We start from the raw sequence: 21,678 nt of genomic DNA, 5'->3' as shown, positions 1-21,678 counted from the left end.
AAAAAAAGGTGTGCATCATCACTGCCCGGCTGGCTGTGAATTTTTTTTTTAACTAAAATAATACCCAAAATAGCTGGAGAGATGGCTCAATGGTGAAGAGCTCTTTTGCAGATTAAAGGTATATACCACCATGCTCATGAATATAAACTTAAGGACTATTCCTAGGATGATTGCTTTTGAGACAGGTCTTGCTGTGCAGCCGGGGTGGCAGTTCTCCCATCTCAGCTAGGCACTGCACTTGAAGTGAGCACAATTATATTAAGCCCCTGGGGCTGGTTTTTATAAAGCACCCTCTGGCACCTTTATGGAAACAGTGAGAAGGTACTAGAATGAAGGCAGAGAGGCCTTGCAGGAAGCTTGCCCATCACTTAGACTGTAGAACAGTCACTTGGTCATTTCCAGTCCACCAGCTCCACTGAGCATTCTGGGTGTTGGCTTCAATATTAACCAACTAAAGGACTTAGTCAAGTTCTTTCGAGACAGGGTTTCTCTGTATAGCCCTGGTTGTCCTGGAACTCACTATGTAGTGATCCCAGAGTGCTGGGATTAAAGGCGTGCCCACCACGCCCAGCAGGCAAGAACTTTTATCTCAAGTTTATTTGTGTTGAGACCCACCTAAATCAGGGAGGAAAAGCCAGGCAACTCACTGCCTAGGCAGTTGGCCCACAGTTATGATCAATGGTTAGCTCCAACAAGCTGGACTTCACTGCAAAGCCTGAGATGGAAGTCCTGGAGACTCTGAGTCTCAACCTTCCTTATGCTTTGACAGTTCCCATGATGTGGTGACCCCAACCATAAAATTATTCCTGCTACTTCATCACTGGAATTTTGCTGCTGTTATGAATCTCAGTGTAAATATCTTTTGGAGATATAAGTTTGGCAAAGAGGTCGCAACCTACAGACTGAGAACTACTTTCTTAGAGCGGTTCCCCCTTCAGGAAGCCAGCATTCAAAGTTCTAGCTTCTAGCAAGGATTGTGACAATACTCTGTTATCCCAAAATTCCTGTCTTAGAATGCACTTGGGACCCAGACTATGCAGTGCCACCACAAGTCTGGGGTTGCAGAGATCTGAATGTGTAAGTTTTCCTACGGGTCACCGACCTCCCTTAGTGTGAACAACAGAAAAGGACGGATCCATAAGAATCCCGGAGAATTCCTACTGGCTAGCCCGGAGGGGCGGAGCCCGCCGGGCGGCCCGCCCGGAAGCGCGCGGGCGGGAAGACGGCGCGGAGCGCGCCTAGACTGGCGGGGAGATCAGCGCGGCAGGTACTCAATGGGAGGCGGGAAGTTTGCTCCAGAGGCGGGACCAAAGCGACTCCTCACCTACTGAGACCCTCTCTGCTTTCCCCATTTGACGGAGGTGTGAATTGGGAATTGTGGCTCAAGAGCGTCTACTAGGGACCGCGATATGGGGTCCTAGCCCAAGAACCCCAAAGTCCTCTTGGCTCCCCTTCGCACTGTTTACTGACCCTCTCGGGCATAGTGAACGTCTGCAGTGGAAGAAGGTTCTGGGTTCTCCCCATGCATTTGGGTGTGAAGATAGAAAGTAGGTCCTTATTTCCAGAGCCCTGTAGGGATCAGGGATCACTTGGGCAGATTCCAGAATTGAGGTGGAAACCCTCTCCTTGTCCTCGGTCTAAGCAGAGTTCTCCAAGCTATGCTGTTCAGAGTCGCCCTGCCTGGTACCCCTCCCAGGCAGAAGGATCCAGTACAGATGCAAGCCGTAGGGCTGCAGTGACCACTCCACTCACTTCCCCTTGTGCCCTGGGTTCTTGGGCTGGTGGTCTCAAGAGCTCCCGGGTTTCCAAGCTGAGTTATTGTTCCTCTGACCTGGAGGGGGAGCTGGTCCCCTACAGCCTACTCCTCCTCCTGCTTCTCCAGCTTCTATCATCCTTGCCTAAGCAGGCTTGCTTGGCAAGCTGGGACATGTCTGGTCCCCGAGGACCTTCCATGGGTGATGGCTGCAGTGTTGGAGGGGCAGGAGCCGGAGGAAACTGCAGCTGCTGCAGAGGATGCTGCCATATCCACCTTGGAGGCTGTGGATGCCGGGCCTGGAGCACCTTTTCTCCTGGCTGGGAACCAGTTGAACTTGGACCTACGCCCAGGGGGCTGCCATCGGCTACAGTACCTGTGTTCCCAGCAGCCCCCACAGCTGCTGCAAGTGGAGTTTTTGCGGCTCAGCACCCATGAGGACCCTCAGCTGCTGGATGACACCCTAGCCAAGGTTCCGTGGAGTCTGTTGCGCCTTCGCTCCCTGGTCCTCAAAGGTGAGTACCTTTGCTCCTTCCTGACCCTGTCCTCATCTTTGTCCAGCTTTGACTCTACTTCTTGGACACAAAGGCCATCTTTATCCCAGCCCTAGCTCCAAACCTCTCTTCTCCCCGCACATTAGATGTGAACCCCCACCCCACAACTGGCCCTTGTCCCTATCCCTATCACCTTCCTCCCCCAAAGTGAGGCTGGCTGGGCTCTGTCTCCTGAGCCTAGAACCCTGAAGGTGCCCAGCTGGGTCTCTGTAGATCCCAGTTTTCCTGGGGTGATGCTGTAAGCTTCTACGAACTGGTGTCTTCTTTGTCCCTCTGGCTGGCTTAAAAGGGAGGCTTTCTCTGACAGGGCTGAATGGAGGAGACTCCCACTCTTGAGGGCTATAGCTGTCTTCCCCACTTCCAGGTGGCCAGAGCCGGGGTGCCCTGGGTGCCTGCCTCCATGGAACCCTGACCACTCTGCCTGCTGGCCTGAGTGATTTGGCCTGCCTGGCTCACCTAGACCTGAGCTTCAACAGGCTGGAGACGCTGCCTACCTGTGTCCCGGAACTGCACGGCCTGGATGCGTTGCTGCTTTCTCACAACCGTCTCTCAGAGCTGCCCGAGGCCCTGGGGGCACTGCCCGCTCTTACCTTCCTCACTGTGACACACAACCGCCTAGAAAGACTACCCCTAACACTCGGGTCCCTGTCCACCCTTCAGCGTCTCGATCTCTCTGAGAACCTTCTAGACACCATACCCGCTGAGATCGGAAACCTGCGCAGCCTCAGTGAGCTCAATCTGGCCTCCAACAGGCTGCAGAGTCTCCCAGCTTCCCTCGGTGAGTAGCTACGGTGTCAGCTACTGCCCAGAGCGCCACTCCCATGTGCCCACCCCCCCTGCAACCTAAAGTCTTAGGACCCTGCCCCCCTCCCTCTTCTTCCACAGAGGCCCCTGTACCGTGAGCTCTTGCCCTGTGAACCTTCACTGCTTCCAGATGTCCCTTTTCTCTCTACTTCTTGGTTGCCTATAATTCACGTGTGTCATTGTCCCACCATGTGATAGAGCCAGAAGCCTTTAGTTTGAGTGTTCTTGTCACAGGGCCACCATGAGTAGCCCTAAGCCAGCACTTGCCTGCAGCGGGGCTGCGGTCCCTGCAGCTCCTTGTTCTGCACAGCAACCTCCTGACCTCAGTGCCCACTGGCTTGGCCCACCTGCCGCTGATCACTCGGCTTGACCTGAGGGACAACCAGCTCCGAGACCTGCCTGCTGAGTTACTAGACGCTCCCTTTGTGCGCCTGCAGGGGAACCCTCTGGGTGAGGCCTCTCCAGCACCCCCAAGTCCCCCAGGTAGGCTTGGCATGGGGCATAGCCAGGCTGTGAGAGGGTGAAGGTACATCACCATTCTGACTGTGGCTTGTCCCTTGTGCAGACATATCCCAGGTTCCAGAAATGCCCAGGCTATTGCTGACCTCAGATTTGGACAGGTATTGGTGGGAATGTGGCTAGAACACATTGTCTCCCCTGCCTCCCAGGCCACACTGGGGTACCTTGTCTCTCAGCCCTCGTACCTCTCTTCTTGCTCAGCTTCCTTGTGACTCCCCATGGCTGTTCTGTGACCCTGGCCTGTGGTGTCCGCCTACAGTTCCCAGCAGGAGCCACCACCACGCCTGTCACCATCCACTATCGACTCTGGTTGCCCGAGCCAGGCCTGGTTTCTCTGGGACCTCATGACTTCCTGCTTAGTAGTGTCCTGGAGCTGCAGCCCCATGGGGTGGCTTTCCAGCAAGTATGTCCAAGATGGGTAGGGAGCAGGTATGGCCTAGGCCTGGCCCCGTCTCACACTATTGTGGCCTATAGGATGTGAGCTTATGGCTGCTCTTTGTCCCTCCACGAGTCCGTCGCTGTCGTGAGGTAGTTGTGAGGACACGGAGTAACAACACCTGGAATGACCTAGAGACCCAACTGGAGGAAGAGGCACCCAAGGTGACAGCTGCCTAAGCCTTTGGGAGTGAGGGGAAAGGAGCAGCTTGCCCTGACACCACCCACCTCGCCCACTGTCTCTTGCCCTGACTCTCTCATCCCCCTTGTTCCAGAGGCTCTGGGCTCGCTGCCAGGTGCCCCACTTCTCCTGGTTCCTGGTCGTTTTACGCCCAGTATCCAACACTTGCCTGTTGCCACCAGAGGGAGCACTTCTCTGCTCCTCGGGTCATCCTGGGGTCAGAGTCACTTTTCCCCCTGGGGTTACAGAAGAGCCTCGCCAAGTCTCCATGCAGGTATTGACAGGGCAGTGCCAAGGGTGGCAGGAGGTGGTGCCTCAGCAGACAGGAGGGCACTGAAATGATTCTCTGTCTAGGTAGTGCATATGGCTGGACTAGAGCTGAGAACCCTTCTGGAAGAATCAGAGGCATCAGTAAGCCCTCTGCTGTGCCTTTCACAGAGCGGCCCCCCCAGCTTCCTACAACCTGTCACTGTGCAGTTGCCCCTGCCTCCTGGTGTTACAGGTGAAACTGCACACCACAGGACTAAAGGTGGGTGCTTAGAGGGGGGAATAGCATTCAGAGGGGCTTCAGCCTTCTGCCATTTTCCCTCCAGGCTTCAATCTGGACCGCTCCCACCTGCATCTGCTCTACCGAACACCCCTGACAACCACCTGGGATGACATTACCACTCAGGTGGCACTGGAATTCACCCACCTGTATGCACGCTTCCAGGTCACGCACTTCTCCTGGTCAGTGTCCCCTAGCTTCCGCAGGACCCCTTCTGCCCTTCCTCTGTATGGCCACGCCTCAACTCTGGCACTTCCAGGTACTGGCTCTGGTATACCACCAAAACCTGTGTGGGGGGCCTGGCCCGGAAGGCCTGGGAACGGCTGCGACTACACCGTGTGAACCTCATTGCGCTGCAGAGGCGCCGAGACCCTGAGCAGGTTCTGCTGCAGTGCCTGCCGCGGAACAAGGTGGGGCAGCAGGAAGACAGGAGGGTGACCTGAAGGCCAGGCTGGGTACAAAGCTTTGGCCTCTGATCCCTGGTGGGTGCCCCACAGGTAGATGCCACCCTGAGTCGGCTGCTGGTTCGCTACCGTGGCCCTGAACCCTCTGAGACCGTGGAGATGTTTGAGGGTGAGAAGTTCTTTGCAGCCTTTGAGCGGGGCATTGATGTAGATGCCGGTAGGTCTCTTTTCCAGGGTGCCCTGGGGAGTGACACTTGTGCCGCTCCTACTGATCTGCTTCTCCCCCCTCCCTCCCCCAACCCCCCATAGACCGTCCAGACTGTGTGGATGGCAGAATCTGCTTTGTATTCTATTCACACCTGAAGAACGTAAAGGAGGTGTACATTACCACCGCCTTGGACCGGGAAGCTCAGGATGTGCGAGGACAGGTGGGCTGAGGTGTCACGATCCTGGACTGCGGTGTCCGGATCCGAGGTCAGAGCTCTGAACCCCACATGCTCCTTCCTCAGGTGTCCTTTTATCGGGGTTCACTTCCCGTGGAGGTACCTGAAGAGGCAGGGGCTGCCCGGCAGAGGAAGGGCACAGATGCACTGTGGATGGCCACCTTGCCCATCAAGCTACCGGTGAGGCTGGAGAGGCTTAAGCTGACAAGAGGAGACAGTCCCAGGGTGACCAAAGACAAGAGAATGGGTCCAAGCTTTCTGTATCCTTGCCTCCTGACAGAGACTCCGGGGTGCCCAGGGGAGTGGGCAGGGGACTGACTTCTCCTTGATGCCTCTGAACCTGGGTGATGCAGAAACTGGATTCCTGACTCAGAGCAACCTGCTGAGTGTGGCCTCACGCCTAGGTCCTGACTGGCCAGCTGTGGCCCTGCATCTAGGCATGCCCTACCATAAGCTACAGCGTATCCGCCATGAATTCAGGTGAGCTTCAGGAGTTTTAGTGATCCTGCTGACTCCCAGCCTCGGGTTCAAGGCTGGCATCTCCCCCACCCTCCACCCCCTGCACATTAGCTGAAAGCTTTCAAGGAGGTGGGGACGGAGCAAATACCAACCTGGAAAAGGAGGGTCTGGTCACTAGCCCAAGGAACTTTTGAGGTATGTTGAGCCTCTCTGTATGTTCCTTGGCAAACGCCTTCATCACCACCCCTCCAGGGATGACCTGGATGGCCAGGTCCGACACATGCTCTTCTCTTGGGCTGAGCGCCAGACTGGACAGCCTGGAGCTGTGGGACACCTGGTACAGGCCTTGGAACAGAGTGACCGGCGGGATGTGGCTGAAGAGGTGCGTGCCATCTTGGAGCTTGGCCGCCACAAGTACCAGGACAGCATTCGACGCACAGGGCTGGCCCCTGAGGATTCTACTCTGCCTGGTACCTCGGCTTCACAGACTCCAGAGTCTGCACAGGCCTAGGCTTACAGAGATAGCTTTAAACTTGACTCGGCCAGTGGGCAGAGCCCTATCCTTCTACCTCACCCGTGTGCTCCAGTGCCCCAGCATACAAAAAACCCACTCACTGTCTAGCCCAAGCTAGCCTCCAACTCGCAGTGAGTGCATCTCAGAGATTGTTTTACATAAAGGATAGAGAGCAGGTTGCCCATACTTGCTACCATGCCAGGCCCTCCTGCTAAGATGGGAGCAGAGAAAGCCTGGAGGGAGAGATGGCTCAGTAGTTACCAACACTAGCTGCTCCTTCAGGGAACCTAGTTTCAGTTTCCTCTACCTACCTGATGGCTCATGACAATCTGTAACTCCAGTTCTGAAGGGTCAGCCCCTTCCTCTGGCCCCCACAGACACCAGGCACACATGTGTGCAGACAAGTATGCAGGCAAAACATCCATACATATAAAATAAAAGCTATTTATTGTGTGTGTGAGACAGAATACCTTTGCAGAGATCATCCCCCCCCCCCCCCCCCCCCCGCCATCTATGTGAATGAACTCGGGGTCACTCGGCTTAGTTGCAAACCTTTGCTCAGTGAGCCATCTCTAGGCGCTGATGAGTAATATTCCCCAGGGGTGGGGAGGAACCATTCTACATAGTAACTCTGCAGCAGGTAAGGATACAAAGTCATCTGTGACAGAATGCTGCATAAGCCCTGCCCACCAGAGTCTTATGGGCGGTGTCTAAGGAGCATCTCTCGTAAAGCTCCGGGACCAAACCTTCCCCAGACCATCCCATTCCCACGCTTCCCTCCTACCTATTCTCAGTCCGGGCTTTGAGATAAGAACAAGGAGGGCCTAGGATAAGCCAGAAAGCCCACTCCCTCAAGGGTGGCCTGAGGCTGTGGTAGTGGCCACGCCGGCCGGGAGGGGGAGCCGAAGGCAGCAAAAACTTAGGGCGGAGCGGGCGCGCCTCCGAGAGACGCGCCTCCCCGCCTAGGTGCAGGCCCCGCGCGCGGCACAGCGGGGAAGCGATCCCGGCGGCTGCAGTGTGGTGAGTGCTAGCCGGTCAGTTCCCGTGGCGCCCACCCAAATCTGGCTGGGTTGCAGGGAGGAAAAAGGGTGGCATGGGTGGCTGGGAGAGGTGACATCTGCTCAGACACTGCGGCTCCGGCGGAGCCTGAACCTAATGGGTACATCGACCGGCTGTCTCTGGGTGTGGAAGGCCGTGCTCGGTCCCGGCTCTGCCGGGCGCGCTCCCCGCGCACACGTGTCCCAGCAGTGTGGACGCTCCAGAGCCGAGGCTGGAGTTATTTCTGCCAGGGGTGGGGGTGCTGCACACGTGAGAGCCCACTGGACTTGCGTGGGCACGTATATGGTCAGAGTCCGCGTTGTCTGTCTGGAGATAACGAGGCCAGCTGAGCCCGGACCGTGGGGTAAAGGGCATGATCTGGCCTGGAACAGAGGATGTGCCCCATACTGGAGTGCTGGGATTAAAGGCATGTGCCTTTGTAGGACAGCTGGAGTACCTTTCTGTGGGAAACCTCTTTGTGGTCCTCCTAGCTAGCAAGACAAAGCTAACCTCCCTAAGAGGAAGGGGCAAGGGAGACTGGATTGGGGGAAGGGCACTCAAGTGGTGAGGCTCAACCCCAGTCCAGTCTCCCTCTCTCCCCCCCCTTCTTTCTTCCAGACAGGGTCTCTATGTGGAGCTAGTTGTTCTGGAATTCTCTATAGACCAAGTTGTCTTTGAACTCACTGACAGCCACCTGCCTCTGCCTCCGAGGGCTGGGATTAAAGGAGGGAGCCTCCAGTGCCACCAGCGTTTCTTTTAGGTAGGAAACAGGCAGCTTTATTCATGAAAATTGAGGAAGAATCTGTATGGAGCTGTTAGCCTCTGTATGCTAACGGGGCTTTTCTCAGTTGGCCTGTGGCCTGACAGGGGAAGAAGGCAGAAAGCTCTGGATCCTCAGTGGCCTGACTGGACAATCAGGTTTCTATGGTAACATAGACAGCACTGAGGGAGCCCTGACATGTGTCTCAAACTGATGAGAGTTAAAGAACACACACACATACAAGCCAGGAGTGGTGGTGGCACATGCCTTTAATCCCAGCACTCAAGAGGCAGAGCCAGGCAGATCTCTGACTTTGAGGTCTACATAGTCTACACAGTGAGTTCCAGGACAGCCAGGGCAATCTTGTTTCAAAAAATCCTATATCAAAACCAAACTCTCTGGGTGGGGGAGGCGGGAAACAGACCAGAGGGTTCCCTTTGTGTGGTGCTCCAGGCAGCAGAACCCCCTTGCTCTCAGCTCAGCAACTGTTCTCTCTGGTGTCCCGCCTGTTTTGTTTAGTTCAGGGTACAGGGCTGACTAAGCCCTGGGGATCTCAGTGCCTACCTGGCTCTTCCCCATGGACTTCAGACTGTCTGTCTGACTTCCAGGATACACACAACACCCAGGTCCCCAGGTCGCAGATACGTAGGAGGTAGCATCTCAGGGACAGCAGACTGAAGGGAGAGGCATAAGGAAGGATGGGGCTTCTAAAGGTGGGGTAGCAGGGAGAGCTGCGGTATCTAGTTTACACTTGGAGCTTGGTGTGGAGCAAGAAGTCAGACTACAGTTCAAAGGTCAGGCCTTCGCCACACACAAGGGCTAGGAGGGACAGGCACTCTTCCATTGAGACCCCTGGTATGCAGAGGTGAGAGGGCACCTGGAGTGCCGCCTCCATGCTCTCTGGTCCCAAAAGGTGAGCAGGACCTGCTGTGCTTAGCGGTGGTGGCCTTGGAGGGTCAAGCATTCCTTCCTTGTCCTTTCCAGAGGACAGGTCTACTTTCTTGTGCCCTAACCTGAAGTTCCCTGATAGGTACACCCAGACCTCACAGCACAGTGGTTGGTTGTTGACCCATTTCTCAAAAGCACATACTGATGGGTCCATACAGGGTATCCCATTCCCTGGGGCTCCAGGGCTGTAGACAGATCTGTGCTTATTCCAGATAGAAACCTACTGAGTGGCCCGGAGCTGGAGTCCCTATGGGTAGGCAACCTGGTTGGTTCTCAGGGCGAGTCTGTTCCTTCTTTAGAATCCAGGCTGGGTTCAGCCCCAGTACCCCAGAAGTTGTCTTATCCTTCTCTCCTTTTCCCATAGCTGCAGAGATTACCATTTAGCCCAAAATGAAAGAGAAAGTCCTCCCCCCAGGCCCGCCCCGCCCCGCCCCCTCCGCCAATCCCCGTAGGCTTTTGTCTCCTCCCCCTGGCCAGCCTCTTTATCTCCTCGGTGAGCATAGTTGTTGAGCGGCGGTGGTGTTGGAGCAGTTGTCCGCACTCTGGGGTGCACTCAGGGTGAGCGGGACCCCGTGGACTGTGGGGGAAGAGGCGGGTAGTAGATCCAGAGTCACAACTCGTCTGGGAGCTTCTTAGCGTGAGGCAGCCATGTGATCCCCATGTGGCAGCACCATACACATAGCCTGTGTGTGACAGCTGACCTCTGAGGGCTCGGAAGAGACACAGGGAAGGACCAGGACTGGTTCTTATGATTGTGTCCCTCATGCCTCCCCCCTCCCCCAAGGCAGGCTCTTGTTGCCCCCTTCTCCCTCTCTAAAGTTATGGAGTATACCAGCCCCAGATGCTTCAGGAGGCCAACATCCCTGTGCCTCCCTCTTACACCATTTATTCTTGTCCTCTCTTCCCCAAGTCCTCATCCCTAGGCTCCTGTGTCTTTTGGGAGTGAAACACATCCCTTGGGAAGCTGACAGGAAGATGGGCAACCAGCTCGGTGTGGGTGGGAATCTTGCTTCTCTAAGGGAAGGGGCTCCGTGGCCCAGTGAGCTGTTAGGGAACTGGGTCTGCTCCGCCCAGGAGCTCCACAAAGGAGAAACCACTACCAACCATCCCACTGAAAACGGCAGATGCTAGCTAGCTGCCTCTGCCCAAGGATGGGAACTGGTGATCACAGCTAACGTCCAGGGTCCAAGTACCACTGCATTAAAAGGCATCTGGCCCTTTAAAAGCTGGAGCTTGCCTTCTGTGCGTGAGCATCTGCGTGTGAGCGTGAGTTCCTGGCTGCCTGGGAGGACGCCACGGGGAGGGCATTGAAGTGAATCCAGGTGGCCCCAGGGATGGGTGGCCTCCCTTTCTTCCCCCACCCACCCCCCAGTGTGTCCTCTGGGTACCTTGAAGGCTGCAGCCTGAGGTCTAGGGAGTGGGGGGGGGCTTCACGCCCTTGTGAGATGGTGGGCAGGGAGAGGGGCTTCTTTCTCTGATAGGCCCCTTTTACCACTCATTCTGTCCTTCTTTCTTTCAGGTGGCAGAAGTCTTGAGATTGCTTTGAAGGTGAGGACATCCCCTCCCCCACCGCCAGCCACCTACATCTTCCTCATCAGCCCCTCCCCATCAGTGCCTCCACCAACATCACCCGGCCTGACTCCTGCTTCACTTGGTGTAAATGGCTGATAAGCAGATCAGGTCAGAGGGACCCCAATCCCTGGGCTTTTGGTCTTGGCTTTTGGTCACCCCCCTCTCCAGCATGACCTCCCTATCCCCGTGTCCTGTGGGTGAGGATGTTAATCCTGACACTTGACCCTGCACACACAGCCTGCCGGCCAAGCTCATCAATGGTGGCATCGCTGGGCTAATCGGGGTCACCTGCGTGTTCCCCATCGACCTGGCTAAGACACGGCTGCAGAACCAGCAGAATGGCCAGCGCATGTATGCCAGCATGTGAGTGAGAGCTGCCTAGGAGGGGTGAGGGTGCAGCTGCCACCTTTGATCTCTGCTCCTGCACCCCTAAGTTTGATGAAGGGGGAACAACATGGGGCAGACCTGAGAAAGATTCCCCCACCCCACCCCGACCCTGACAGAGTCTTTGGCTTCTCTGTCAGCCTTGGAGGAGCATAGTGGGGAGGGTCAACACTGGCTGCCCTTGCCTGACTCGGGGCCAGGGTCCAGCTGGCCACCACTTATTGCCGTCCCCTTGACTACAGGTCTGACTGCCTCATCAAGACTATCCGCTCCGAGGGCTACTTCGGCATGTATAGGGGTGAGGCCTGGGAATGGGTGACAGATGGGTCTGGCTGGGAGCAGGGACAGGGATGCATGTCTGGGCTTGGTCTGTAAGTATAGACGTGTGATACTGGTAGCACCTGAGCACGGTGGGGGCACCTGCCATACCCTCGTGCTGGGGGGACTGGATGTCTGGGGGGACAGTTTTTCTGCAGGGTGGCAGGTCTCAACCCTCACCTGAAACACCTGCTGTCTTCTACTGGTACAGCAGGACAGAGGTTATTTCTTTTTCTCTATTGTAGTGGCTTAGGTCTCCTCCACTACTTTCTGTGACAGGCAGGACCACATCTGTGCCTAGAGACCAGGGGCATTAAACAAAGCAGCTTAGGAAACAATCCCTGAGGGTGGATTTGCCCAGATGCTGTGTAGCCCTGAGCCCTCAGCTCTGATCAGCCATCCACAGCCTTCTCTGAGCCCTGACCCATACTGTGGTCCTGCCAGTGGGAGCACCTGTCCCCAGGAGGGAGGCCCCCCCATAGTCTTTGGAGGCTTGCTCCTCATTGCCTCTCAGGAGAGGCCTGTTCTGCCAAAGCCAGAGACAGATGGAAGTGGAATGCTGGGGAGGGAGGACACAGCGCCACCCCATCCCGCCTGGTTCCTGCCTGCCTGGCACAAAACAAGCCCATATGTGGGTGAGAGGGCAGGAGGCTGCAGCCAAGGAGTGCCAGGCAGGGCTTTGCCAGTGTGGAGCAAAGTGCTCTCCCAAAGCCTCCCTAACCCAAGCTACCTAGCGAGTCTGTCCCCACCCGACCTACCTGTGTCCCCCAAGCCTTAGCTGACCCTCAGATGCCTCACAGGAGCAGCAGTAAACCTGACCCTGGTCACCCCGGAGAAGGCTATCAAGTTGGCAGCTAATGACTTCTTCAGACACCAGCTCTCTAAGGATGGGTGAGAGGCTCGGCCACGCTGGCTGCTGGGGCCCAGGTCCTAATTAAGGGTGTGTTGCTAATGCCACCCATCACCCCCCAGAAATCCCCTAGACTGCAAACAGACCCCAGAGGCTCTTCTACCTCGGTCCCTTTGTGCACCATCTCTGACCTTGTGGGGGCGGGCGCTTGCCTGCTGCCCACGTGAGGAGGTGCAAGGCAGCTGCTGAGTCAGCGGCTGTTGGCCCCTAGCCACCATCTGCCGCCAGAATTTGGGGGTATGAAGCAGTTACCCCATGACTGGAGTGTGGGGCTGCAAGGTTGGCCCCTTCTCTTCCCCATTTCTCTTTATGAGCCCTTGCGTGTGAGACCATCTGTCCTTTGGGCTGGACGCCTGTTGCTGGCGAGTCTGGAGCCCAAGGTTGTGCCCCTGTGGGACCTCCACAGTTCCCATCCCCCTTTACACCAATGAATCAGACTGTCCCTGCCCCATGTAGGGAGTTGTTTCTCATCACCTCAATCATAGTCCTGCCCCCGCTTTATAGACAGAAGCTGACCTTGCCTAAGGAGATGCTGGCAGGCTGCGGGGCCGGCACCTGCCAGGTGATTGTGACCACCCCCATGGAGATGCTGAAGATCCAGTTGCAAGATGCAGGCCGCATTGGTAAGGTGCAGGGAGGGGACAGAGCCTGGGTGGGGACAACAGCTAGACCCTGTCCCCTGCCCCTTCCCCAAGCCAGGAGGAAGAGACCAGAGATCCTTTCTCACCAGCTGCTCAGAGGAAGATTCTGGCTGCCCAGGCTCAGCTCTCAGCCCAGGGAGGTGCCCAGCCCTCGGTAGAGGCTCCAGCCCCTCCTCGGCCGACGGCCACCCAGCTGACCCGTGACTTGCTGCGGAATCACGGCATTGCTGGCCTCTACAAGGGACTGGGGGCCACGCTACTCAGGTGGAGAGACGGGCGTATGGGGGGAGGAGGTCTGCCTGCTGGTTCCTCCCCTCCCACCAGCATCACTCCTCCCTCCCCACAGGGATGTTCCCTTCTCCATTGTCTACTTCCCCCTGTTTGCCAACCTGAATCAGCTGGGCCGCCCATCCTCTGAAGAGAAGTCGCCTTTCTATGTGTCCTTCCTAGCAGGCTGCGTGGCTGGGAGTGCAGCTGCTGTGGCCGTCAACCCTTGTGATGGTCAGTACTTGGGTGTGGGCCCCACCGGTGGGGGGGTGGGGTAGGAGCCCCCACAGTGACTCATATGTCCCTTGTAGTGGTGAAGACTCGGCTCCAGTCCCTTGAGAGGGGTGTTAATGAGGACACTTACTCCGGGTTTCTGGACTGTGCAAGGTGGGACAGGGCTGGGACGGGGCTGGGATGGGGCTGGGCGGACACTGTTTCTGACCTTTTCCTCCCTTTCAGGAAGATCTGGAGACATGAAGGTCCCTCAGCCTTCCTGAAAGGCGCATACTGCCGTGCGCTGGTCATTGCCCCGCTGTTTGGCATCGCCCAGGTGGTCTACTTTCTGGGCATTGCTGAGTCCCTGCTGGGGCTGCTGCAAGAACCCCAGGCCTGAGCCCATGGCTGCTTCTCCCCAGCCTATGGGCAGGGGCCAGAACAGGGTGACCAGCACAAGCCTGAGGAGGAGCGGTCTCTCCCCCGTCCTCCTTGTTAGACGGGAAGGCAAGGGGAGGGAGCAGGGTCCACATGGGTGATGCACACATAAGCCCCTGTGTGGTCCTGAAGGGACAACAAATTGGGATCAAGGTCTTATTTATGTAGAAAATGCAGAAATCTGTACATTCCTCAAGCCAGTTCTGTCCCATCCTTGTACCTCAACCCAGTCCCGCCTGAACACCCCATGAGACAGAGCTGGTCTCTGGGCTGGGGCCCCCAGGCCTGGTCTGGGCAGGCAGACCCTACCCTGTAGTCCACTGGCTCTGGTCTCTGAGGCTCTCCTGGTCTACATAGGGGACCCACACACACCCAGAATTATTTATTGAATTTTTTGTGCCCATGTGGCTCTCCTGTCCTCCGTCCATCAGTCTTTGCCCCTGCTGCTCTTCCCACCTCATCCAGGACCCCACTCTGCCTCCCCAGCCGGCCTTACAGGAGGCCTGGAGGGTCTTAGCCTCATGTCAAGCTAGGATTCCTAGGCTGGGTGTGTCACCATAATCAGGTGTCATCCCGGGCACCCCACACATCCACTTCCCGCTGAGCCTTTGGACCCCCACCATGTGGGACCCAGGTTGCTTGAGGTCTTTGTGTGCCTGCGGTGGGCAGTTGCTCCCCCACCCCCAGCAGTCAGCTGGCCAGGCTGCTTAGCGATGGGGGCCCATAAGGGTACAGCTGCCTTTTCCCGTGGAGTCAGCCACCCTGTGCTTGTGTGCTGTTTGTGCCTCAGGACTCTTTTGCTGACCCCGTCCAATAATTTAGTTCTCCAGCCTGGTGACTCTTCTGATAGAGCCCTATTCCTGGACAGAGATTGCTTTTGGGAGGTGGAGGTGGGGAAGGGCAGGCATGAAGGCCAGTATAGAGTCTGGGCCTCCCAGCTCTCTGGGCCTCTGTCCATGTTTGGAAAGCCCCACCCTTCCAGCCCTGGATCCTCTGTTCTGAATCAAAGCAGTCCTTCCCTGCCCCGGCCATGTGATTGTGTTTGGTGATTGACTGAAGTGCTGGTGCTGTGTCCCTCAAGCCCAACCCCCTCCATGGAGGCCCCTTCCCAGTGACACTACCTGGGGCTCCAGTCTGGGCTGCCCCTAGTTCACCGTTGCTCCTGGGAGCCACCCCTCCTCTTACGTCTGTACCTTGAAAGCTGCTGCTGCTGCTTACAGAATTATATTTTTTTCTTTTGAAGAGTTTTAAGAAGTTGTAACTTTTTGTGTCTTGTCATGTAAAAAATAAATAAATATTCTAAATAGATGCTTGCTTTAAGAGTCTGTGCTTGGATGGGACGATGGGGAGAGAACAGACTGCGACACTAGCCAGGCTTTCTGTGCAGACCAGCACTACCCTGGTCTCCACCCTTGCAGACTCCGAACTCACAGTCTGGATTGGATACAGGATACAGTCAGGCAACCTTGCTCCGCCTTCCGGTTGAGTCTCCTTAGATGTGAGAAGTGAAGCTAGGCATTAGGCACATCCCACCTCACCCCTACCTCCGGGTTCCCAGGGTGTAGCAGGCGTGGCCCTGATTACGCAGCTGTCCCCGCCCCTTCTGGTCCTCCTGTCTTGCGCCCGGAGTGGTGCATTGTGGGAAACTCCTGAGCACTCCTCGGTATCCGCAGCCACCGCCCGCTGTCATCCCGTGAAGCGAATGCGCAGCGAGAAGCTGGAGGCCCCAAAGAAGACGTAAGGCGACAGGCCCTTCCGAGGGCGTGCCAGGACGGGGAGGTAGGGTGGAATTGGGGGCGCCGGGTCTTGTGGCCAGGCAGTAGTGCATTGGCCTTGAAGGTCACTGGGGTTGTGGCGTGAGGTCCTTACTCTCCTGGGCTCAGCAGCCCTGGGAAGGCAGAGGAGGCAATTGGAAGAATAGGATATAAGTGTAAGCAGAAAATAACCCAAGGCAATTAACTGCTCTGTGTAAACTTGATGCTCAATGGCTAAGGCCTTTCCAGAAATGTAGCGTGGAGGAGATTCCTGGGAGGTGGGTAGTACCTGGGTTTCTGCACTGGTTATCTACATCACGGTGTGACCTTCAGATGACCTTCAGTGTATCCGCTGTGCCTGGTGGGGGGCTTGGAGCTTGAGCTTCTCAAAGTGGCTCCCCCTTCCCGGCACACGGGCCATTTGTCCTCCCAGGGTGGGAGGCAGACAGGTGGCCCTGGGTCTTCCAGACAGAAGCCTCTGTGCAGCAGGGTGGCCAGGCCCCAGTCTCCCCAGCTAGGATGCAGAGACTCAAGGTGAGGTCTTTACTCTGCAGTAACCCCAGGCAATGCTGTCAGGGACTCTCTTTGCTCCTGTAGCACAGCCTTGATCCCAGCGAGGAACTCTTGCCCTTGAGTTGGATAAAGCTGTGGCCTGTACTGGGGAAAGGGCACTGGATCTAAGCTGGGTGGGGCAGGTGGCTGACCAGAAGAAGCACTGGCTAGCAAATTCCCTAATGGTTTCTCTGCCTCCATTTTATCACTTCCTAGTGACCTGTATCCACTCTCCCTCTGACAGAGTCTGAGAACCCAGACTGGGCTCCTTCCCTGTCCTTCCCTTCCTCTTAGATGCTCCTCAAACTGAGACCAAGGCACCACAGTGTCCCATTCTGTAAAACAGCTACAAGCTCCCAAGATAGCATGCAGCACTTAGCTCTGTCAGCGCTCACCATGACTCCTGACTGTCTCCTTTGAGCAAATACTCTCTCTTTCAGTTTGCAGGGTTAGATCATATTTCTACAACAGAGCCTCCCTACCCCCACTGTAGGATAGACACAGTGCGTGTGAAGCAAGATTATAGGTTAGGAAACTGAGGCCTCTGGTCTCAAGAGTTGATGGGGCTTCTCCAAGAATTATCATTAGCAGATAGAGGCCAGGCCTTGGGAAAGGAGGGATTGGGTCCACAGGATGTTCCTTAGTTGGAGCTCCTAGAGAATTCAGGGAATTGGGAGTGTTATCTCTATGGGGCAGAGGAAGATAAGCTATACAGAAGGTATGCTGTCCCTTATCACCATCTCACTTGTGTCTCCCTCCAGACCCATATAATGCCCAGAGGTGAGCTGTCCTGAGCCACTGTGGTCTAGCCACCTGCCAGTCACACAAGCCCCAAACCAGCTGCCAGCAAAAAACAGTCATGGAATCCCGAGGAAAGTCAGCCAGCAGCCCCAAGCCAGATACCAAGGTGCCTCAGGCCACAGCTGAGGCCAAGGCCACTCCAGCTGCGGATGGGAAAGCTCCCTTGACCAAGCCTGTGAAGAAGGACGCCCAAGCAGAGAAGCAGGAGCCAGCAGCAGCCCCTGGGCCAGCCGCTACGAAGAAGACACCAGCCAAGGCAGATCCTGTACTTCTCAACAACCACAGCAACCTGAAGCCAGCTCCCACAGTGCCGGCAGCCCCCAGCAGTCCTGATGCAACCTCAGAGCCCAAGGGTCCTGGGGATGGGGCAGAGGAGGACGAGTCCAACACTGGAGGCCGAGGTCCCTGGCCTTGTGAGAACTTGACCCCTTTGCTCGTAGCTGGGGGTGTGGCCGTGGCCACCATAGCCCTAATTCTTGGTGTGGCCTTTCTAGCCCGGAAAAAATGATACCTGGTGTCCAGGTCGGGGCACAGAGCCACTTTCTGTACAGACCTGAATATATAGTGCATGCAAGGTCCTAGATATTTATCTATACATATACACCTAACAACACACACACACACACTCACACGTACATGTATGCTACATACATCCGTGCAGCAGGAAAGAAATAGACAGTGAGCCCACCTCCACTCACCGCAGCACTCCCTCTCCCAAGTTCTGGGGCAGGAGCCCAGCTCTGCAGTTTGCAGGAAGCACTAGCGTGGGGCAAAGGGGAGAGATGCTGGGTGTGGCCTCTGAAAGATAAGTGATGGAGTGTGCTAGCCCTGTGGAGACATTAAAGGGCTTCGCTGATCTTACTCCTCTCACTTGTCTTTTGAGCAGCCAGGAGCAGTCTGTCTGGGCCTGATGCCTGGGGACTGACCTAAGGGTGGGATCCAAATCTGCAGAGCTACCTCTACCCACTGTCCCTGTCCTGGTTGGATGGAAAAGGCAAAGTTAACAGCTGAGTTTGGGATGGGGTTCCCACCTCTTCCCTCTGTCAGTGTATGCCCCAGGAGAGCTCCGGAGGCTAGGACCACCTTACTTCCTGCCCAGAGCAGCCAATTGTTCCGGGGAGGGGGTGGTGCTGAAAGCCTGGCAGGGAGGCAGGAAGCACGAAGGAGCCACACTACAGTTCTGCCTGCCCAGTATTCCCCAATACTGTCCTTCCTGCCTGCACCCAACACCCCCCCCCTTGAGTTTAACAGCGTATAAATGCAATAACACAGGTAGAGTAGAACTGCCCGGTGAGTGGCAATCGCTCACTGCCTGCAGGAAGACCTGCTGTGCAGCCCCTCTTTAGTGCATCTGGCCCCAGCTTGCCCCTTGGTGTGGTGACAGTGGGCAGCTTTCCGGAAAACCGCAGTGGGCTCTAAGGAAACATTGCCTTCACCTGGCCAGTGGCGGCGGGGACCTTGGGCCAGAGTGGAGACTGAGTTTGAAATAAACCGTTACAATATAAAGGCTGGGCTGCTGTCCTCACCTGCATGGACCTGGGAGCAGTAAAGGCTTCCTGCTTGGGTACGCGTGGGCACAGAGTGATCATGTAGGCTTTCCAGGGAACAGGGAGGAAGTCTGGGGTTCTTCTTCATGCCCTGATCATTATGGGCTATAGGTGCCTTCAGCTCCAACCAGACCCATCCCCATCCCAGGTGCTCCCTCCCTGGCCTCTGTGGGAGCCTGAACCCAGATGAACATTTAGGAGCTTCACAATGATAATTGTGTCTGTTCCCTACCCACCCAAGGCCTGGGCTGCCACTCACAGTGCACTGGGACAGAAGGCTTTGTTCCTCAGAACCTGTGCCAGCAAGGAGGGCCCCTCGACCCATGAAATGCAGGAGAAGCTAAGGGTGGGTTCCTCTTCTAGTCCCCTGGCTTCCACAGCTCCCTGAGCCCATTCTGCCCTGGTGTGTTCAGCACATGGGAACTGTGACTGAGGCTGCAAAGAACAAGGCTCATTTGGGGTTATATCATCCTGGGCCCCTCCTTTATACCCTAGGAGCCGCTGAGGCTTGCAGGCAAGCTCCTTGACCTGCACCTCCCCAGGCGTTCTTTGAGCTGGTGGCTTTTTCTTTCCAATCTCTTGGTAACCACCCTGCTCAGAGTAGTAGCTTTGCCTGCAATAACACACCCCATCCAATTCTGGACAACTCCAACAGGGTGAAGGCGTCTGAAATGAACACTTAGCCTTGTTCAGACCACTCTTCCTGGCCTCCCTTCGACCACTGTCGGTACAGACTGCCTCTTTCAAGTCCAGGCTGGTGCCTGCCTGATTCAGGGATTCCTGAAGAGGGCTCTGGACATGCGGGACACACAGCCACCTCCAATTCATCTGTTCTGCGGGTGCAGAGGCTGCCCTACCTGTTGGACACTCTCATCCATCCATCCTCTGCCTTGCACTTAAAACACATAAGCGAAGCCAGGCGTGGTGGTGCACGCCTTTAATCCCAGCACTCGGGAGGCAGAGGCAGGCAGATTTCTGAGTTCGAGGCCAGCGTGGTCTACAAAGTGAGTTCCAGGACAGCCAGGGCTATAAGAAACCCTGTCTCGAAAAAAAACAAAAAACCAACCAACCAAACAAACAAAAAAACCCAAGCAAACAAACAACCACATAAGCGGGAAGGGGGGGAGGGGGAGGGGGGGAAAACACACATAAGCACCTTAGGCATTGTATTGCACTGGGAGGCTGCAGAGGCAGCTGTGTCTGCCGTGGTGAATCACTGAGAGCTGACATTTTTAAGTGATATTCTTCTCATGCTGTTACTCCTTATTCTCTATTGAAGCACTTTTAGGTTGTTTTTAAAATATTGGTGCCTGGGGTTAGATACTTGGCTCAACAGTTAAAAGCATTAACTGCTCTTCCGGGGAACCTGGATTTGATTCCCAGCACCTACATAGTGCCTAATAACCATTTGTAACTGCAGTTCCAAAGGATCTGATGCCTTTTTCTGGCCTCCCCAGGTAATGGGCACACACAAGCTACATCGTACGCATACAGGCAAAACACCCATTTGCATCAAAATTAAATCTCAGAAGAGAACATTGGCGCCTTTACACAGGGCAGAAAAGAAAACCTTGGAAAGCCTTGCTCTGGTTTAGACCTGGAAGGTTCTTTGTAGACACTGTTGCACTGCAGATCGGCGAGGGGGTGGGGGAGGGGCGGGGGNGGGGTCAGCTGCTATGCTACTGGAAGGTAGTGAGGACTTTAAGGGTAGAACTGGGTATGAGGACTCCGGATCATCCAGGGTGGGAGTTTGTTTGTTATTTGCCTATTATTGTTAATTTCTAAGCCAGATGTGGTGGTGCACGCCTTTAATCCCAGCACTTGGGAAATAGAAGCAGATTGGTCTTTGTGAGTTCAGGGCCAGCCTGATCTACATAGTGAGTTCCGGGATAGTCAGGGCAACACAAGAGACCCTGTCTCAAAACTGTAGTTACAAACTGTGTGTGCTGAACTGAGTTCTCTGCAAGAGCAACAAGTGTTTCTGGCCACTGAACCTGGCCTGTGTGCCTGTTTTCTTGTTTGGTTTTGCTGTTTTGTTTTTGTTTTTGTTTTTTGCTTGAGAGAGAGAGAGTGAGAGAGAGAGAGCGCTTAAGCACTGTTTAGTTTATCTACCTTGTCTTCTACTTTTACAGTTTTACGCCTATTTTCCAGCATGTATGTCTTTGTACTACCTGTATATCTGATGTCGAAAGGTCAGAAGAGGGTGAAGTCTCTTTTGGAACTAGAGTTACAGATGGTGTTGTAAGCTGCCCTATGTGTACTGGGAATCAAACCCAGGTCTTCTGGAAGAACAGCCAGTGCTCTTAACTGCTGAGGCGTCTCACCAGCCCTGACCTACTTTGTTTTTGTTTTGTTTTGAGGCAGGCTCTCTCACTGGTCTGGGACTATGTAGGCTAGGCTAGCTTATGGGCAACCCTTGGGAATTCCTGTTTCTCCCCAGTGCTGAGGTCACAGTTATGAGCCACCATGCCTGGCTATTTATGGGATTTCTGGGGATCCAACTCGGGTCATCTGACTGAACTATGTCCCACTTACTTTATTACTCATTTTGCATTGAAGCCTTTAGTGCTGCTGCTTATTGCAAATGATTTCTCAGTTGGTGCAGCAGAGGTTTGTCAAATGTCACACTGTCTGTCCCCTTGCATTCTGGAATCTTGGATAGGAGACCTTGCCATGCTATGTAGTGAAACTATCTCACCATGTTCTCACACTTAATCCTGTTGGGCAAGTAGGTTCCCTGAAGGTGTTTCTGTTCTATCAGAGCCAAGATGGCCTCAGCCTCAGGCAGCAGGCAGGCCTCTACCACCAACTTGTGACACCATCTCCTCTTGTCCTTAGCACAGCCTGTGCTAAGCTTGCATCTGCCACCTATGACTGTGAGACTCCTTCCTTCGATTTTCTTTCTTTTTTTTTTTTTTTTTT

General features: G+C 55.3%; 3 protein-coding genes across 9 annotated transcripts; all 3 read left to right on the top strand.

Moving 5' to 3' along the window:
* The first annotated feature begins 1,216 nt into the window (after positions 1-1,216).
* On the top strand, positions 1,217-7,080 carry Pidd1 (p53-induced death domain protein 1). The gene is made up of 16 exons (XM_021167685.2): positions 1,217-1,267; positions 1,883-2,268; positions 2,672-3,085; positions 3,385-3,594; positions 3,677-3,731; positions 3,832-4,033; positions 4,105-4,230; positions 4,341-4,520; positions 4,601-4,748; positions 4,840-4,975; positions 5,053-5,203; positions 5,291-5,414; positions 5,507-5,625; positions 5,707-5,820; positions 5,921-6,120; positions 6,352-7,080. Exons 2-16 carry the CDS (start codon positions 1,959-1,961, stop codon positions 6,608-6,610), a joined length of 2,748 nt encoding a protein of 915 aa, XP_021023344.1. The 5' UTR covers positions 1,217-1,267; positions 1,883-1,958; the 3' UTR covers positions 6,611-7,080.
* Positions 7,081-7,337: 257 nt separating this feature from the next.
* On the top strand, positions 7,338-15,410 carry Slc25a22 (solute carrier family 25 member 22). Of its 6 annotated transcripts, none has more exons than XM_021167242.2 (10): positions 7,338-7,633; positions 10,879-11,039; positions 11,169-11,294; positions 11,558-11,613; positions 12,434-12,524; positions 13,048-13,166; positions 13,274-13,448; positions 13,531-13,685; positions 13,763-13,838; positions 13,911-15,410. In XM_021167242.2, exons 2-10 carry the CDS (start codon positions 11,020-11,022, stop codon positions 14,062-14,064), a joined length of 972 nt encoding a protein of 323 aa, XP_021022901.1. In that variant the 5' UTR covers positions 7,338-7,633; positions 10,879-11,019; the 3' UTR covers positions 14,065-15,410. The 6 variants fall into 6 exon arrangements, with proteins under 6 accessions (XP_021022901.1, XP_021022904.1, XP_021022900.1 ...); XM_021167245.2 differs by having other exon boundaries at positions 7,395-7,647; XM_021167241.2 differs by lacking the exon at positions 7,338-7,633 and adding an exon at positions 9,829-9,917.
* Positions 15,411-15,596: 186 nt separating this feature from the next.
* Cend1 (cell cycle exit and neuronal differentiation 1) lies at positions 15,597-18,715 on the top strand. 2 transcript variants are annotated; one of them, XM_021169173.2, is made up of 2 exons: positions 15,597-15,839; positions 17,170-18,715. In XM_021169173.2, the coding sequence occupies exon 2, from the start codon at positions 17,268-17,270 to the stop codon at positions 17,715-17,717; it is 450 nt and encodes a 149-aa protein (XP_021024832.1). In that variant the 5' UTR covers positions 15,597-15,839; positions 17,170-17,267; the 3' UTR covers positions 17,718-18,715. The 2 variants fall into 2 exon arrangements, with proteins under 2 accessions (XP_021024832.1, XP_021024834.1); XM_021169175.2 differs by having other exon boundaries at positions 15,597-15,881.
* The last annotated feature ends 2,963 nt before the right edge of the window (positions 18,716-21,678 follow it).

Source organism: Mus caroli, chromosome 7 (assembly GCF_900094665.2).
Source record: "Mus caroli chromosome 7, CAROLI_EIJ_v1.1, whole genome shotgun sequence".
Lineage (NCBI taxonomy): Eukaryota > Metazoa > Chordata > Mammalia > Rodentia > Muridae > Mus > Mus caroli.
Note: the sequence above shows the minus strand (reverse complement) of the source record. Positions and strands in the feature narration are given on the sequence as shown.

What these genes read in the sequence shown, in the direction of transcription:
- Slc25a22 (XM_021167242.2), top strand. Translation starts at nt 11,020, where the DNA reads ATGGCTGATAAGCAGATCAG. An exon ending in GCAAGATGCAGGCCGCATTG is followed by an intron (nt 13,167 to 13,273) that starts GTAAGGTGCAGG and finishes CTTTCTCACCAG; the next exon opens with CTGCTCAGAGGAAGATTCTG. An exon ending in CTGGGGGCCACGCTACTCAG is followed by an intron (nt 13,449 to 13,530) that starts GTGGAGAGACGG and finishes CCCTCCCCACAG; the next exon opens with GGATGTTCCCTTCTCCATTG.
- Pidd1 (XM_021167685.2), top strand. Translation starts at nt 1,959, where the DNA reads ATGGCTGCAGTGTTGGAGGGGCAGGAGCCGGAGGAAACTGCAGCTGCT. An exon ending in TCGCTCCCTGGTCCTCAAAG is followed by an intron (nt 2,269 to 2,671) that starts GTGAGTACCTTT and finishes CCCCACTTCCAG; the next exon opens with GTGGCCAGAGCCGGGGTGCC. An exon ending in CCTGCCTCCTGGTGTTACAG is followed by an intron (nt 4,749 to 4,839) that starts GTGAAACTGCAC and finishes TTTTCCCTCCAG; the next exon opens with GCTTCAATCTGGACCGCTCC.
- Cend1 (XM_021169173.2), top strand. Translation starts at nt 17,268, where the DNA reads ATGGAATCCCGAGGAAAGTCAGCCAGCAGCCCCAAGCCAGATACCAAG.